The following is a 15529-nucleotide window of genomic DNA, read 5'->3' on the forward strand; positions in this document are numbered from 1 at the left end:
AGGCGCCTGTAGTCCCACCTACTCGGGAGGCTGAGGCAAGAGAATGGCGTGAACCCGGGAGACAGAGCTTGCAGTGAGCCGAGATCGTGCCACTGCATTCCAGCCTGGGCAACAGAGCAAGACTCCAGCCTCAAAAAAAAAAAAAAAAAAAAAAAAAAAAAAAAAAAAGAAAGAAATAAAGAAAAGAAAAGAAGTGTCCATGAAAGGGAGACCCTGGGGGAAAGGAACAATAACTGCAGCTCTGAGGATCCCGCACCAGCAGCACCAGCACCAGCACGGAGGGATGCTATACAGCCATAATTGATTTTAACTTTACAAACGTTCTTGGCCGGGCGCGGTGGCTCAAGCCTGTAATCCCAGCACTTTGGGAGGCCGAGACGGGCGGATCACGAGGTCAGGAGATCGAGACCATCCTGGCTAACACAGTGAAACCCCGTCTCTACTAAAAAATACAAAAAAAAAAAAAATTAGCCGGGCGAGGTGGCGGGCGCCTGTAGTCCCAGCTACTCCGGAGGCTGAGGCAGGAGAATGGCGTGAACCTGGGAGGCGGAGCTTGCAGTGAGCTGAGATCTGGCCACAGCACTCCAGCCTGGGTGGCAGAGCGAGACTCCGTCTCAAAACAAACAAACAAACAAAAAAAAACAAACGGTTCTTCAAAGGAGAGAGAGTCCCCTTTCTACTGAAGAGAAACCCCGTTTGGTAGTCAAATACCATTCCCAAAGACAAATAGCTGATAAATGGCAGGCAGGGTTTTGCACCCAGGCCCATCCAGCCCCCTGTCTCCAGTGTCCTTTCCCTTATACCACACTGATACAGAGGAGTGTGTCTGGTTGGGGAAGTGGAAGTGTTCCCAAGTGGGGTGGTCATCTGATGCACAGATTTGGTCTGTTTTATGGGTTTTTTAGTTTTAGTTTTTATTTTTATAGAGCTCAGACCTGTTCTTAGGCAGCTTTAACAATCAACTGTGCACTTAGTAATTGACAAATCATGTTTGTTACTTTCAATTAGAGGGAATTAGGTTTGTTAAGCTCTTGTTCCTTCTTTAGAGATGGTGTTTAGTTCTGTCACCCAGGCTGGAGTGCAGTGGTATGATCACAGCTGCTGGGCTCAAGTGATCCTCCCGCCTCAGCCTCCATGGGACTGCTGGGACTGCAGGCATGGGCCACCATGCCAGGCTAATTTTTTATTTTAATTTAATTAAATTAATTTATTTATTTTGAGACTGAGTCTCACTCTGTTGCCCAAGCTGGAGTGCAATGGCACGATCTTGGCTCACTGCAACCTCTGCCTCCTGGGTTCAAGCGATTCTCCTGTCTCGCCCTCCCGAGTTACTGGGACTACAGGCGCGTGCCACCACAGCTGGCTGATTTTTTTAAATTTTTATTTTTAGTAGAGACGGGGTATGACCGTGTTAGCCAGGATGATCTCAGTCTCCTGACCTCATGATCCGCTCGCCTCGGCCTCCCAAAGTGCTAGGATTACAGGCCTGAGACACCGTGCCCGGCGCAAGGCTAATTTTTAAAAAACTTTTTGTAGAGGCAAGGTCTCACTGTGTTGCCCAGGCTGGTCTTGAACTCCTGAGCTCAAGTGATCCCTCTTCCACCTTGGCCTCTCAAAGTGCTAGGATTATAGGCATGAGCCACCATGCCTGGCTTTTACTTTTTTCATGTATTCAAATTTTATCATATTAGTAGGGAACTATAATTCAAGTTTTGTTATAGCTTGATGTTCATTTTTACAAGCTTGATCTTCATTGGTTTTTAACTTTAAAGCAAATTCTGTTATATGTAATTGAACGTTACAGTAATTATAGTAATTTGTTTCAGATTGGGCACTCAAGTGTTAATATTTTGTCTCTTTAGAAAATCAAAACTAGATATATATAGACTTCTTATTGCAAGTATCTAGTCTTAAATCTTATAAAGGTACTATTTGGACTTAAAACTATGAAGTTGTGTGCTTACTATATAAGTATACTTATTTTGAGTTATCTTTTAAACTTGAAATTCCATTCTTAATGTCCAGAGTAATTATGAATGGTTAAATTATGAATGACTCTAATAGTTTAAAGCTACAGTATTTATTTATTTAATTAATTTATTTTTTGAGATGGAGTTTCACTCTTGTCGCCCAGGCTAGAGTGCAGTAGCACCATCTCAGCTCACTGCAACCTCTGCTTCATGGGTTCAACTGATTCTCCTGCCTCAGCCTCTCAAGTAGCTGGGATTACAGGTGTATGTCACCATGTCTAGCTAATTTTTGTATTTTTAGTAGAGACACGCTTTCACCATGTTGGCCTGGTTGGTCTTGAACTCCTGACCTCAGGTGACCTACCATCCTCGACCTCCCAAGGATTACAAGCGTAAGCCACCGCACCTGGCCTACAATATTTAAATGTGGATTCTCTGTCATCCATTATGCTGTTTATCCTGTGGTGAAAATTTTATGAAGATTGAATGTTTTTTCTCTAGCATGAATTGCTTTCTCTTACTTTTCTCATTTTTTTCCTTCCTAATCTACTTGCAGATACTTCAGATTATTTTTAGAACGTGGTATGGTGAGAACAAATAAATTGGGGTTTGCAAATCTAAATAAATTATGTGACCCTCAGTGGGATCAGCAGAATTGTATTGAAAACACCAGCAGAAACAAAATAGTTCTTTTGTGTACTTTAAATAAAAATTTATTTTCAGGCCAGGCACAGTGGCTCAAACCTGTAATCCCAGCACTTTGGGAGGCTGAGGCAGGCAGATCACCTGAGGTCAGGAGTTTGCGACCAGCCTGGCCAACATGGTGAAGCCCTGTCTCCACTAAAAATACAAAAATTAGCCGGGTATGGTGGCGCACACCTGTAATCCCAGCTACTCCAGAGGCTGAGGCATGAGAATCACTTGAACTTAGGAGGTGGAGGTTGCAGTGAGCTGAGATCATGCCACTGCACTCTAGCCTGGGCAACAGAGTGAGATTCTGTCTCAAACAACAACAACAAAATATCTCTTTTCAGGCCAGGTACCGTGGCTCACGCCTGTAATCCTAGCACTTTGGGAGGCCATAGTAGAAGGTTCGCTTGAGACCAGGAGTTTGAGACCAGCTTGGGCAACATAACGAGATCTCCTCTCTATTTGAACAAACAAACAGAATACTCTTTTCATAGAAAAATGTTTACTATACAATAAACTTTAGAAGAACACGAAGCTGTATTAATGCTATGACTATGCTAATGTAAAAAAATTATACACACACACATATTCTGAAATAGATTTAAAGGAATTACATAAACATGTCAATTTTTTTTTTCTTTTTTTTTTTTTTTTTCGGAGACAGGGTCTCGCTCTGTCACCCAAACTGGAGTACAGTGGTGCAATCACAGCTCACTGCAGCCTTGACTTCTTGGCCTCAAGTGATCCTCCCCCGTCAGCCTCCCAAAGTGCTGGGATCACAGGCCACCATACCTGGCAACATGTCAGTTTTTATTCTGGATAGTGGGACAGTGGGGTATGGATGTTTTTATTTTTTATTTTCTTTTTTATATTTTTCTAAATTTTCCACAGTGAACATTATTTTATAATCTTTCAAACATACCTCTTAAAAGGACTGGTTCCTATAGAATTCAGTGCAAGAAATCTTCTGTGTTACTTTATACTTTGGTTGCCTTGATCACTGGGCCTTTCCTGGTAGCAAAGAAAAGTTTAGTGTAGGCAGCAGATAAAACACAGGTATACTCTATTTAAAATGCATGTCTTTATAATAAAAGTATAGGTGGTACCCAAAGGAAAATCTTCTGACACATTGCAAAGTGGAACAGAAATTATCTTTAGATCACTTTCTGTTCTGGATTATTGTATGAGCCTGATTTTCTTTTTTTTTTTTTTTTTTTTGAGACGGAGTCTCGCTCTGTCGCCCAGGCTGGAGTGCAGTGGCCGGATCTCAGCTCACTGCAAGCTCCGCCTCCCGGGTTCACGCCATTCTCCTGCCTCAGCCTCCCGAGTAGCTGGGACTACAGGCGCCCGCCACCTCGCCCGGCTGGTTTTTTGTATTTTAGTAGAGACGGGGTTTCACCGTGTTAGCCAGGATGGTCTCGATCTCCTGACCTCGTGATCCGCCCATCTCGGCCTCCCAAAGTGCTGGGATTACAGGCTTGAGCCACCGCGCCCGGCCGAGCCTGATTTTCGTCTCTGTTTCCACCTTCCCTCACCCTAGTTGTAAATCCGCTAGTGCATGGATGTGAAGTACAAGTCTTAATTTTAAAAAGTTTTATGAAGCTGTGTAGTAAATCCCTTTTGTAAGTGGTCTTGACTGCGTTTCTCATTATATCTTTTGGTTTCATTAGATTCAGGTATATAAATGAGAACTGTAACTTTGGACAGATTTTTTCAGTCATCTTTACAGTAACAAGTTCCCCATTAGACAATAGTTGTTTGTTTTATGACTTGCTGTTGGTAGGTTATCCCCAAGGGGCTGAGAAATTCCTGTTTTGAAAAGTCCAAAAAGTTTGATGACTTGCTGTTTCATTTTTTTCTTTTCTTTTCAGTTATAGAAAACAGGATTACACCCACCTTGCCTTTGTACAGTAACATCTACTATCTGCTGACTTAACCCGAGTAAATGCTTTGAATTGAGTCCCATATAATGTCCTAAGGCAGCCTATATGGAGTAATGAATTGTCTTTTCTCCTATGAGAAGAATTGTCTTCACCCCTATGTCTTCCTACCCGGAATGGTACTTAGCACTCAAGTTGTTACTCAAATATCTTTGTGTGTGTGCTGGGGCTCAGTGAAGTAGTTATTAAATCACAGGCTTGGGGAGAACATTCATTCTATGGCATTGAATGAAGTGTTGCCCAATTCTAGAACTTCTAATAAAATGTTTTTTAAAACCCACAAGCTTAGAATTATTCCATAGATATGAAGTAATGTAGTTAGAACTTAGTGGAGTGCTTTAGATTAACTTGTAATTTGAAAAACCAAAATTGAAATTGTGAAATAACATGGGCTCTTTGAGGTCTTTTCCAGTAAAACAGTTACAGTAAAGCTGGTTGGCAGTGATTTTCCTAGACACTTTGGCTGGTCGTCTTCTGTGACTGCTGTTAATTAAATCTGGTTTGTAGCTAAGCAGCCTATAAGGAGAAGACTATGGAAGTATTTGCATATTCTCTCCTTGAAAATACTACCTGGTCTTTGGCTTTAAGTTATACCTTTTTTTTCCGCCATGTGGAATAGCTATTGAAGTATTACCTATGGTGATTAGACTAAGAAGTAAAACATAAAATCATTCTTTTTTTTTTTTTGAGACAGAGTCTCACTCTTTTGCCCAGGCTGGAGTGCAATGGCACGATCTCGGCTTACTGCAACTTCTGCTTCCCAGTTTCAAACGATTCTCCTGCCTCAGCCTCCTGAGTAGCTGAGACTACAGGCGCCCACCACCACGCCTGTCTGATTTTTGAATTTTTAATAGAGATGGGGTTTCACTGTATTGGCCAGGCTGGTCTCAAACTCCTGACCTTGTGATCCGCCCACCTCGGCCTCCCAAAGTGCTCGGATTATAGGTGTTAGCCACTGTGCCCAGCCTGGTGCTTTAATTTTATGGAAAAAAACTACTAGCTGGTTTCTGTTTTAAGAAATAACACAGGCCGGGGGTGATGGCTTACGCTTATAATCCCAGCAGTTTGGGAGGCCAATATGGGCAGATCACAAGGTCAGGAGTTCGAGACCAGCCTGACCAACATAGCGAAACCCCATCTCTACCAAAAATACAAAAATAAGCCGGACGTGGTGGTGCATGTCTGTAGTCCCAGCTACTCGGGAAGCTGAGTCAGGAGAATCGCTTGAACCTGGGAGGTGGAGGCTGCAGTGAGCCGAGATAGTGCCACTGCACTCCAGTCCAGGTGACAGTATGAGACTTCATCTCAAAAAAAAAAAAAAAAAAAAAGCCGGGCGCAGTGGCTCACGCCTGTAATCCCAGCACTGTGGGAGGCCGAGGCGGGTGGATCATGAGGTCAGGAGATCGAGACGATCCTGGCTAACACGGTGAAACCCCGTCTCTACTAAAAATACAAAAAAAAATTAGCCGGGTGTGGCGGCGGGCGCCTGTGGTCCCAGCTACTTTGGGAGGCTGAGGCAGGAGAATGGCGTGAACCCGGGAGGCGGAGCTTGCAGTGAGCCGAGATCGTGCCACTGCACTCCAGCCTGGGCGACTGAACGAGACTCCGTCTCAAAAAAAAAAAAAAAAAAGAAATAACAATTATTGTACTACTTACTAGCCCTCCTCTGTCCCCAGCTAAAAATAAGAACAGCAACAACCAAAAAATCCTTAGTTATGTACTGGAAATGAATCAGATAATTTTCAATAACTTACACGGTTTTGCCGGGCGCGGTGGCTCAAGCCTGTAATCCCAGCACTTTGGGAGGCCGAGACGGGTGGATCACGAGGTCAGGAGATCAAGACCATCCTAGCTAACACGGTGAAACCCCGTCTCTACTAAAAAAATTCAAAAAACTAGCCGGGCGAGGTGGCGGGCGCCTGTAGTCCCAGCTACTTGGGAGGCTGAGGCAGGAGAATGGCGTAAACCCGGGAGGCGGAGCTTGCAGTGAGCTGAGATCCCGCCACTGCACTCCAGCCTGGGCGACAGAGCGAGACTCCGTCTCAAAAAAAAAAAAAAAAAAACTTACACGGTTTTGGGATATGTTAGTTTGAAAATGCAAATATTCATGCCTGACCCCAGTGTTAATCTGTGAGGGAGCAGGTATAGTGGGATGCTGTTTTATGGTTTAACTTGGATCTTTAGGGAGTAGACGGTGATGCCTCTGCATTTGTATCCAAGACAAATAATTAAATAATCTCTTTTTGGCTGGGCATGATGCCTCACGCCTGCAGTCCCAGCACTTTGGGAGGCTGAGGTGGGAGGATCGCTTGAGGCCAGGAGTTCAGGATCCGTCTGGGCAACAAAGTGAGACCCTATCTTTACAAAAACTACAAAAAAATTCGCTGAACACTGCGGCTTGTGCCCCTAGTCCCGGCTACTCGGGTCCCTGAGTTAGGAGGATTGCTTGAGCCTAGGAGTTGGAGGTTACAGTGATCTATATTTGCCACTGCACTCCAGCCTAGGCAACAGAGTGAGACTCTCTCAAAAAAAAAAAAAAAGTAACATTGTTGGAATATTTAGTTAATTTATAGAAGCATATTGGCCTAATTGGGGCAAATACCTTATTCTGACTTTTTTTTTTTTTTTTTGGCTTTACTGAGTTTTTTTGCCAGTGGAATTTAAGCCCTTGATACATGAGGAGGGAAAATACCTTGGATCGGTGCTGCACATGTAAAGTACACAGGAGATTTAGAAAACTTCGTAGCAAAAAAAGAGTGTAAAGTATCTCAATAATTTTTGTGGGCTGGACACGGTGGCTCAAGCCTATAATCTCAGCACATTGGGAAGCTGAGATGCATGAATCTAGGAGTTCGAGACCAGCCTAGGCAACATAATGGGACCCCGTATCTACAAAAATAATTAACCAGATGTGGTGTGCATCTGTAGTCCCAGTTACTTGAGAGGCTGAGGTGGGAGGATCGTTTGAGCCGGGAAGTTGAGGCTACAGTGAGCTGTGATTGAGCCACTGCACTCCAGCCTGGGTGACAGAGTGCCTGTCTCCAAAAAATAAAAATAAAATAATAATAATAATAATAATGTTTTTTTTTTTTTTTTTTTTTTTTTTTTTTTTTTTTGAGGCGGAGTCTCGCTCTGTCGCCCGGACTGGAGTGCAGTGGCCAGATCTCAGCTCACTGCAAGCTCCGCCTCCCGAGTTTACGCCATTCTCCTGCCTCAGCCTCCCGAGTAGCTGGGACTACAGGCGCCCGCCACTTCGCCCGGCTAGTTTTTGTATTTTTAGTAGAGACGGGGTTTCACCGTGTTAGCCAGGATGGTCTCGATCTCCTGACCTCGTGATCCGCCCGTCTCGGCCTCCCAAAGTGCTGGGATTACAGGCTTGAGCCACCGCGCCCGGCCAATAATAATGTTTTGTATGATCATATGTTGAAATAACATTTTGGACATATTAAACGAAATAAAATACATTATTAAAATTAATTCACCTGTTTCTTTTAACTTTTTAAATATGGCTACCAGAAAATTTAAAATGCATATGTGGCTTGTCTTCTATTTCTGTTGGATGTTGTTGCCTTAGATTATTAATTATTCAATGTAAAGACTGCTGAGAGGTACTTCCTGCACTTCCCTGAATATGTGCTTGAGAGCTCCACCAGCCGTCTTCACAGTAGCAAAAGGGGTATTTTGAGTCTATCCATCAAAGAGGGAGGGAGAAGTGCAGCCCTCTCAGGTTCTGTTAGAAAACCTAACCCCAGGCTGGGCGTGGTGGCTCATGCCTGTAATCCCAGCACTTTGGGAGGCTGAGGTGGGCAGATCATGAGGTCAGGAGATCAAGACCATCCAGGCTAACATGGTGAAACCCCGTCTCTACTAAAAAAAATACAAAAACTTAGACGGGCGTGGTGGCGGGCGCCTGTAGTCCCAGCTACTCGGGAGGCTGAGGCAGGAAAATGGCGTGAACCTGGGAGGCGGAGCTTGCAGTGAGCCGAGATCGCGCCACTGCCCTCCAGCCTGGGCGCCACTGCTCTCTAGCCCCGGTGACAGAGACTATGTCTCAAAAGAAAACAAACAAACAAACAAACAAACAAAAACCTGATCCCAAGCCAGGCGTGGTGGCTCACGCCTGTAATCCCAGCACTTTGGGAGGTCAGGGCAGGAGGATTGCTTAAGCCCAGGAGTTCGAGACCAGTCTGGGCAACATAGTGAGACTCTGTTTCTACAAAATTTTTTTTTTGTTTTTTGTTTTTTTTTTTTTAATTAGCCAGGTACAGCAGTGCTGCCTGTACTCCCAGCTGCTTGGGAGGCTGAGGTAGGAGGATTGCCTGAGCCCAGGAGTTAGAGGTTGCAGGAGTTAGAGGTTCCATGATTGCACCTTTCATTCCATTACATTTGCTGCCTCGAGAACAGAAGACCTGTTGGTTTTGTTGCCAGTTTGCTCAGTCATTTTTATGAAAGAGCCAGTGCTAACTAGGTACTTCTTCGTGCCTTCTCTGAGAATCAAGAACTCTAGTGTGTTTGCATGTGTTCAGTCTCTCATTAAATGTTCTCACTATCCCAGAGAACCATCTCGTTGGACCTTGGTCTGTATATATCTTCATCTTAGGCTCTGACTTGTAATTATTATTATTATTTTTTTTTTTTTTTAGACGGAGTCTCGCTGAGTCGCCCAGGCTGGAGTGCAGTGGCGCGATCTCGGCTCACTGCAAGCTCCGCCTCCCGGGTTCCCGCCATTCTCCCGCCTCAGCCTCCGAGTAGCTGGGACTACAGGCGCCCGCCACCGCGCCCGGCTAGTTTTTTGTATTTTTAGTAGAGACGGGGTTTCACCGTGTTAGCCAGGAGGGTCTCGATCTCCTGACCTCGTGATCCACCCGCCTCGGCCTCCCAAAGTGCTGGGATTACAGGCTTGAGCCACCGCGCCCGGCCGTAATTATTTTCAGAACAACTTTTTTTCTTTTTCTTTTTCTCTTTTTTTGAGACAGAGTTTTGCTCTTGTTGCCCAGGCTGGAATGCAGTGGTGCAATCTCAGCTCACCTCAATCTCCGCCTCCTGGGTTCAAGCAATTCTCCTCCCTCAGCCTCCTGAGTAGCTGTAATTACAGGCATGTGCCACCACACCCAGCTAATTTTGTATTTTTAGTAGAGACAGGGTTTCTCCGAATTGGTCAGTCTGGTCTCGAACTCCCGACCTCAGGTGATCTGCCCGCCTCAGCCTCCCAAAGTGCTGGGATTACAGGCGTAAGCCGCTGCCCCTGGCCTAATTTTAGAACTGCTTAAAATGACTTGACCTCTATTGATATTTCCATGACCCATACTATTCAGAAAGGGGATTATAGGTGATTAGCTGACTGGGTTTCTCATGCCAGAGCATTTCACTGGGGTGTTCCTGAACCTGGGACAACTTTTATGCCTGGCATTTTTCTTTCCTTCTCTGTTATCCCAGACTAAGCAATTTTTTAAATAGTTACTATTTGTTGAGTAGGAGAATCTCAGGCAGATCTTCCTGGATCCTCATTTATACTTTTAAACCTGTAGTCCTGGAATTAGCTCTCTGTCTCCCCACCCCAAACATCCACTTTCTACATTTTGGCCACAGTACAGGTTTACTGTGTATAACTAAAAGGGCTGTGGAGTAGAAAGAAAGGAACCAACATTTGTTGGGCATCTGTTGTGTGCCGTGCACTGAGCTAGATGCTGTAGGAATATCTCAATACCCCTGAGGAGTGGGAAATATTATCTCTATTTTATAGATAAGGGAATGGAAATCTGGGAGTTAAGTAATTTTTAAATTTCACACACCTCTGGTAGATAATGGATTATAGAACCTGGCACAATAGCCACTTGTCATCCCAGTGTAAAAGAGATGTGTGATGGGCCGGGTGTGGTGGCCCAAGCCTGTAATCCCAGCATTTTGGGAGGCTGAGATGAGTGGATCACAAGGTCAGGAGATCGAGACCATCCTGGCTAACACGGTGAAACCCTGTCTCTACTAAAAAAAATACAAAAAACTAGCCGGGCATGGTGGCGGGCACCTGTAGTCCCAGCTACCCGGAGGCTGAGGCAGGAGAATGGCATGAACCTGGGAGGCGGAGCTTGCAGTGAGCTGAGATGCGGCCACTGCACTCCAACCTGGGCGACAGAGCGAGACTCCGTCTCAAAAAAAAAAAAAAAAAAGAGATGTGTGGCCAGATGCGGTGGCTCACATATGTAATCCCAGCACTTTGGGAAGCCGAGACAGGAGGATGACTTGAGCCCAGGAGTTCAAGACCAGCCTGGGCATGTTTTGTTTGTCTCACAAAACATGTTTTAAAAAACGAGTGTGGCATGGTGGTATGTGCCTATAGTCCCAGCTCCTCGGGATGCTGAGGTGGGAGGATCTCTTGAGCCCATGATCATGCCATTGCACTCTAGCCTGGGCCACGGAGCAAGACTCTTGTCTTTTTTTTTTTTTTTTTTTTTTTTTTGAGACGGAGTCTTGCTCTATCGCCCAGGCTGGAGTGCAGTGGCCGGATCTCAGCTCACTGCAAGCTCTGCCTCCTGGGTTCATGCCATTCTCCTGCCTCAGCCTCCTCACTCTGTCTTTAAAAAATAAGAAAAATAAAAAAGCTGTGATTATCCCAAGATGGAGATTGTGAATGTGTTTGTATTGTTCTTTTTTTTTTTTTTTTTTTTTTTTTTTTTTTGAGACGGAGTCTTGCTCTGCCGCCCAGGCTGGAGTGCAGTGGCCAGCTCTCAGCTCACTGCAAGCTCCGCCTCCCGGGTTCACGCCATTCTCCTGTCTCAGCCTCCCCAGTAGCTGGGACTACAGGCGCCCGCCTCGTCGCCCGGCTAGTTTTTTGTATTTTTTAGTAGAGACGGGGTTTCACCATATTAGCCAGGATGGTCTCGATCTCCTGACCTCGTGATCCGCCCGTCTCGGCCTCCCAAAGTGCTGGGATTACAGGCTTGAGCCACCGCGCCCGGCCGTGTTTGTATTGTTCTAAACTGGGAGAAACAGGCTGGGTGTGTTGGCTCATGCCTGTAATCTCAGCACTTTGGGAGGCCGAGGTGGGAGATCACTTGAGTCCAGGAGTTCAAGGCCAGCCTGGGCAACATGGTGAAGACCCCATCTCTATTTTTTAAAAATAAACTGGGAGAAAGAAGCAGGGTCCTCCCCAGAACATCTTTATCCCTAGTCACAGACCTGATACCTGTGTTGGGCAATGGCTACTTCTAGATTATTTACCCCTACTGGGACTTGTGGTGACCATGTGCACACTTTGGTTTACAGTTGGGACCCCTGATTTTAGCAGGATGGCCCAATGGAATCAGCTACAGCAGCTTGACACACGGTACCTGGAGCAGCTCCATCAGCTCTACAGTGACAGCTTCCCAATGGAGCTGCGGCAGTTTCTGGCCCCTTGGATTGAGAGTCAAGATTGGTAAGTCCTTAAGAGACTCTCCAAATTGTTAGGTTTCGGTTTGAGTCAAGAGATATGAGCTCTTAATGTCATGCTTTGCTGTTTAATTAAAAAATTTATGGGTACAGGTGATGGGGAAAATGAGATCAGGAGATAAAGTGGCACCCTTTGGTCTTGTAAAGCATTTTTTGTATTAGAAGGGCATGTGGGCAAGTGTCTTTGACACATTGAAACTGCCTGTATGGTGGTAGATGTCTTGAAGGTTGATTTGAACCCCATTTACTTGGGCAGATCCTCTGTATATTCTGATAATCCAGCTATGTGTTAGACATATTTTTTCTTTGAATGTAAATTCTGTCATAGCTAGAACTTTGGGTTGATACTTGTAATTCCCCTTTAGTTAAAGGAAGGAGCCACAGGGGTGTATTAGTCTGTTCTCAGCTTGCTGTAAAGAAATACCTGAGACTGGGTAATTTATAAGAAAAGAGGTTTAATTGGCTCATACTTCTGCAGGCTGTATAGGAAGCATAGCAGCATCCACTGCCAGGGAGGCCTCAGAAAGCTTCCAATCGTGGCGGAAGGCAGAGTGGGAACAGGCAGGTCACGTGGCCAGAGCAAGAGCAAGAGAGCAAGGGGGAGGCGCCACACACTTTTAAACGATCAGATCGCACAAGAACTCACTGTCTCGAGAACAGTATCAACAGGGATGGTGCTAAACCATTCATGAGAAACCCACCCCCATGATCCAGTCACCCTTCACCAGGCCCCACCTCCAACAGTGCAGGTTACATTTCAGTATGAGGTTTGGGCAAGGATGTAGGTCCAAACTAGATCACAGGATAAGGGAAATAGATTCCATTCACAGAGGAGATAATGGCACAGAAGTCCAGCAACTATTTCCTTCACTTCAGTATGCTCAGGCTCACCTACTGATTTTGGTTTAATTCAGGCCAGTGTTAATATGACCTGGTTTTTCCAGAATGCATATTCTGATTTGGTGAAGGGCCAGGAGGTGATTCCCAGATGCTGGAGATAGGCCATCCCAGCCTGGGATTACTTATTTGTACTAATAAATCTGACCAGAGTTAATTGAGAGTTTAAAGCAAAACAGCATAGCTGTCTACTTTGCTCAAATATTTTACAAATACAGATTATGAGAGTGGATAATAATATCTGGGATAATTGTTTTTTTTGTTTTGTTGTGGGTTTTTGTTTTTTTTTTTTTTTTTTTTTTTTTTTTTGGAAACAGAGCCTGGCTCTAGCCCAGGCAGGAGTGCAGTGGCACAATTTCAGCTCACTGCAACCTCTGACTCTTGGGTTCAAGTGATTCTCCTGCCTCATTCTCCCGAGTAGCTGGGATTACGGGTGCCCACCACCACACCCACGGGTGCCCACCACCACACCCAGCTAATTTTTGATTTTTAGTAGAGACAGGGTTTCACCATGTTGGCTTGTTTGGTCTGGAACTCCTGACCTCAGGTGATCCGCCAGCCTCGGCTTCCCAAAGTGCTGGGATTACAGGCGTGAGCCACTGTGCCCGGCCTGAAATAATTATTAATAATTATTAAATTGATGGCATTTTATTGCTGAGCAAGAAGAATCTAAAATGATGAATGGGTTATAGCATCAGGTTTGCTTTATATTTTTTTCCTCTTTCTTGATAGTGATTTCTGTGTTTGTGTGTATGTGTCGACTTCAGAGCCATTCTTTATCATTCTTCCTTTTCCTAGGGCATATGCGGCCAGCAAAGAATCACATGCCACTTTGGTGTTTCATAATCTCCTTGGCGAGATTGACCAGCAGTATAGCCGCTTCCTGCAAGAGTCGAATGTTCTCTATCAGCACAATCTACGAAGAATCAAGCAGTTTCTTCAGGTATGATGAGAAACTGAGGACAAGGAGAAACAGGACCCATAGAGTTGGGTGTTAGCGTTCTTTCCTGGAAGCATTTCTTTTCTCATTTGGCTAAATAACAAGGATCTATCTTGTATTTTCAATCACAGGAGAAGTAATTAGCCCTTTCTCAAAGCTCTGTATAGTTACCCGTGAGCATCATTACCTGAGAACCACTTCTCTTGTCATAGTTGAAGTAATAAAGTGATTTTTTTTTTTTTTTTTTTTTTGAGACGGAGTCTCGCTCTGTCGCCCAGGCTGGAGTGCAGTGGCGTGATCTCGGCTCACTGCCAGCTCCACCTCCCAGGTTCACGCTATTCTCCTGCTTCAGCCTCCCAAGTAGCTGGGACTACAGGCGCCCGCCACCATGCCTGGTTAATTTTTTGTATTTTTAGTAGAGACAGGGTTTCATCATGTTAGCCAGGATGGTCTTGATCTCCTGATCTCGTGATCCACCTGCCTCGGCCTCCCAAAGTGCTGGGATTACAGGCATGAGCTACCATGCCTGACCATAAAGTGATTGTTATGTTAATCATACATGTTAGCATGTTAACCCAGTTCACTGATAGGAGGATGACTCTCACTGTTACACGTTAAAGGTTTGACCGTAATGGGATACTTCTTGAATAAGTCAGTTGCTTCCCTGCAAGAGCAGGATAGCATACTGTGTAAAGACTCAGACAAGGCCAAGCATGGTGGCTCATGCCTGTAATCCCAACACCTTAGGAGGTTGAGGTGGGAGGATTGCTTGAGCCCAGGAGTTTGAGACCAGCCTGGGCAGCATAACGAGACACCATCCCTACAGAATTTTTTTTTCAAAAACTAGCCAGTTGTGGTGGCATGTACCTGTAGTCTCAGCTACTCAGAAGGCTGAGGTGAGAAAATCACTTGAGCCTGGGAGGTCGAAGCTGCAGTAAGCTGTGATTGCGCCACTGCACTCCAGCCTGGTGGACAGAGTGAGATGAGACCCAGTCTCAAAAAAAAAAGACTCAGGCTAGTGTGCCTTCTGTTACAGAAAAATAGTAACGACCTCCCTTTCACCCACCCACAGAGAGCCTTCACCCAGGCTCTGAAGTCTGTGTTCTGTTGTTTCCTAGAGTAAATGCTTTCCTTGATGAATACATTAGTTTTAAGGTGCCACAGTTCAGTCCACATCTCCATGGTCTGCTGCTGATTTTCATTCTCTTTCTCTCCTACTTACAGAGCAGGTATCTTGAGAAGCCAATGGAGATTGCCCGGATTGTGGCCCGGTGCCTGTGGGAAGAGTCACGCCTCCTACAGACTGCAGCCACTGCGGCCCAGGTGAGACCTGAGACAAAACAAATCCCTGGTCTGGGAGGAATGGAAAATCAAACAACTTTATAATGAGATAAATTATTACATCTACTGAAAAAGAAGGAAAATAAATTAAATAGATCAATAATCATAAAAATACATCGAAAAACTCTAAAAAAAAGAAAGTTCCACCCCCCAAAATACATTGAAAAACTCTAAAAAAAAAAGAAAGTTCCACCAAAAGAATCCAGCAGACCCAATGGTTTGACAAACTTTCTTTTTTTTTTTTGAGACCGAGTTTTGCTTCTGTTATCCAGGCTAAAGTGCAATGGCACAATCTCGGCTCTCCACCTCCACGGTTCAAGTGA

The 15529-nt window shown here is 44.9% G+C and overlaps 1 protein-coding gene across 12 annotated transcripts in view; it reads left to right on the top strand.

Annotated features, from left to right (window-relative positions):
• STAT3 (signal transducer and activator of transcription 3) overlaps nucleotides 1-15529 on the top strand; it is an 88761-nt gene that overhangs the window by 38844 nt on the left and 34388 nt on the right. For 4 of the 12 annotated variants that reach the window (XM_010386210.2, XM_010386217.2, XM_030924129.1 and 1 more), the window contains exons 2-4: nucleotides 11864-12014; nucleotides 13724-13868; nucleotides 15090-15188. In XM_010386210.2, coding sequence (XP_010384512.1) covers nucleotides 11887-12014; nucleotides 13724-13868; nucleotides 15090-15188 — 372 coding nt within the window. In that variant the 5' untranslated portion in view covers nucleotides 11864-11886. The remainder of the gene's footprint in view (nucleotides 1-11863; nucleotides 12015-13723; nucleotides 13869-15089; nucleotides 15189-15529) is intronic. The other 8 variants (XM_030924125.1, XM_030924127.1, XM_010386192.2 and 5 more) reach the window with 2 other exon arrangements.

Source organism: Rhinopithecus roxellana, chromosome 19 (genome assembly GCF_007565055.1).
Source record: "Rhinopithecus roxellana isolate Shanxi Qingling chromosome 19, ASM756505v1, whole genome shotgun sequence".
Classification (NCBI taxonomy): domain Eukaryota; kingdom Metazoa; phylum Chordata; class Mammalia; order Primates; family Cercopithecidae; genus Rhinopithecus; species Rhinopithecus roxellana.